Consider the following 1,501-nt stretch of genomic DNA (forward strand, 5'->3'; position numbering starts at 1 on the left):
TCAGCCCCCAGCCTGTCCTAGGGTGGCAAGGTGCGTGGGAGCCAGGGCACATCTGCCAGCCAGCCGCACACGGTACCTCGGAGATCTCTGCAAACTGTGCGTTGCTCTGACAGCACTTCTCCACCGTTTCCATGGCAATGCCGTAGTTGTCCACGAAGGCCCGGTACACACCCAGCTGGCTGGCCTGCAGGGGACAGGAAAGGGTGTTGGGGCAGGTGTGGGCAGGTGCTGGCGTGCCCCATCTCTCTGGGGTCCAGGTGGCAGACACAGATCTGCAGGGACTCCGGGTATCACACAGATGACACCTCTGCACGGCTCCCTCCCACCTGCCTCACCGCCCCACCGACAGGCTGAAGAGTGACTCATCGGCTGGTTGGGTGAGGCTCCCCTCCCCAGTGGCTCAGTCTTCCCACCCACAGTGCCAGCAGCAGGGCTGAAGATGAACACTGTCAGCATCTGGGCACAGGTGGGACTGGCGGCCCTGGCAGGCTTGCCATTCCGGCTGCAGGAAGCTGCCTCCCATGCAGAAGATCTGAGTTCGATTCCCGGCCAGTGTGCCTCATGTCTGTGGAAGGTGCTGGGAAAAAGAGCTCTGGTGGTGTAGTTGTTGAAGTATTTGGCTGCTAATCAAAAGGTCAGTGGTTCAAATCTACCAGCTGCCCTGAGGACAAAGATGAGACCTCCTGCTTCTGTGAAGATTGACAGCCTTGCAAACCCTATGGGGCAGTTCCATTCTGTCCTCTAGGGGCGCTGTGAGTCGGAATCAACTCCAGGGCAGTGGGTGTGGTTTGGGCTTTGCTTCTGTGAAGACTAACAGCCTTGGACACCCTGTGGTGCAGTTCCGCTCTGTCCTCTAGGGGCGCTGTGAGTCAGAATTGACTCCATAGCAGTGGGTGTGGTTGGGGCTTTGCTTCCGTGAAGACTGACAGCCTTGGAGACCCTGTGGATCACAATGGTTTGATCTGCAATTGATCATGCAGCTGGTATGGACCGGGCAGCATTTTGTGCCATCGTGTTTGTGCTTGCTATGGGTCAAGGTTACTTGACACCTGCCCACAACCCCAGAGGTGACCTTGGCCTCTGCCCTGACTTTGTTGCAGGCTGTGGACAGTCACAACTTTCACCTCTGGGGCCTCACGTCCACTGTTATCGAGGGGGTCACTGGGAGGACCAAACCCGGGCAGAGGAGGGGCAGAGCAGGCCCAGGTGACCCACTGGCTGGAGCCGGGGTCTCCCACCACAGTCAAGGGGAAGGTACTAGCATAAGGTTGTCGCAGACCCTGGCATCTGTTAAGTGTTGAGACTAAATTTTACTTCCACACATGTTTGCGTTCATATTAAATGTTACGTTTCTGCAGACAGCAACCGCAGATGGGCAAAGCAGCCACCCCTGGCACTGTCTCATTTTCAGGGTCCCTTCCCAGGGTGGAACTGCCCTACGGGGTCTCGAAGGCTGTCAGTCTTCACGGAAGCAAAGCCCCAACCACACTCACTGCAATGG

General features: G+C 57.4%; 1 protein-coding gene across 1 annotated transcript in view; it reads right to left on the reverse strand.

The window, feature by feature from the left end:
• The window catches only part of LOC103211452 (BCR activator of RhoGEF and GTPase), a 75,973-nt gene that overhangs the window by 72,024 nt on the left and 2,448 nt on the right, over positions 1 to 1,501 (reverse strand). The window contains exons 2-3 of the mRNA XM_042783210.1: positions 418 to 512; positions 77 to 184 (exon numbers count right to left, since the gene is read on the reverse strand). Coding sequence (XP_042639144.1) covers positions 77 to 184; positions 418 to 512 — 203 coding nt within the window. The remainder of the gene's footprint in view (positions 1 to 76; positions 185 to 417; positions 513 to 1,501) is intronic.

The sequence above is a fragment of the Orycteropus afer genome, unplaced genomic scaffold (assembly GCF_000298275.1).
Source record: "Orycteropus afer afer isolate SDZICR_OR568_19922 unplaced genomic scaffold, OryAfe1.0 scaffold00744, whole genome shotgun sequence".
Classification (NCBI taxonomy): Eukaryota; Metazoa; Chordata; class Mammalia; order Tubulidentata; family Orycteropodidae; genus Orycteropus; species Orycteropus afer.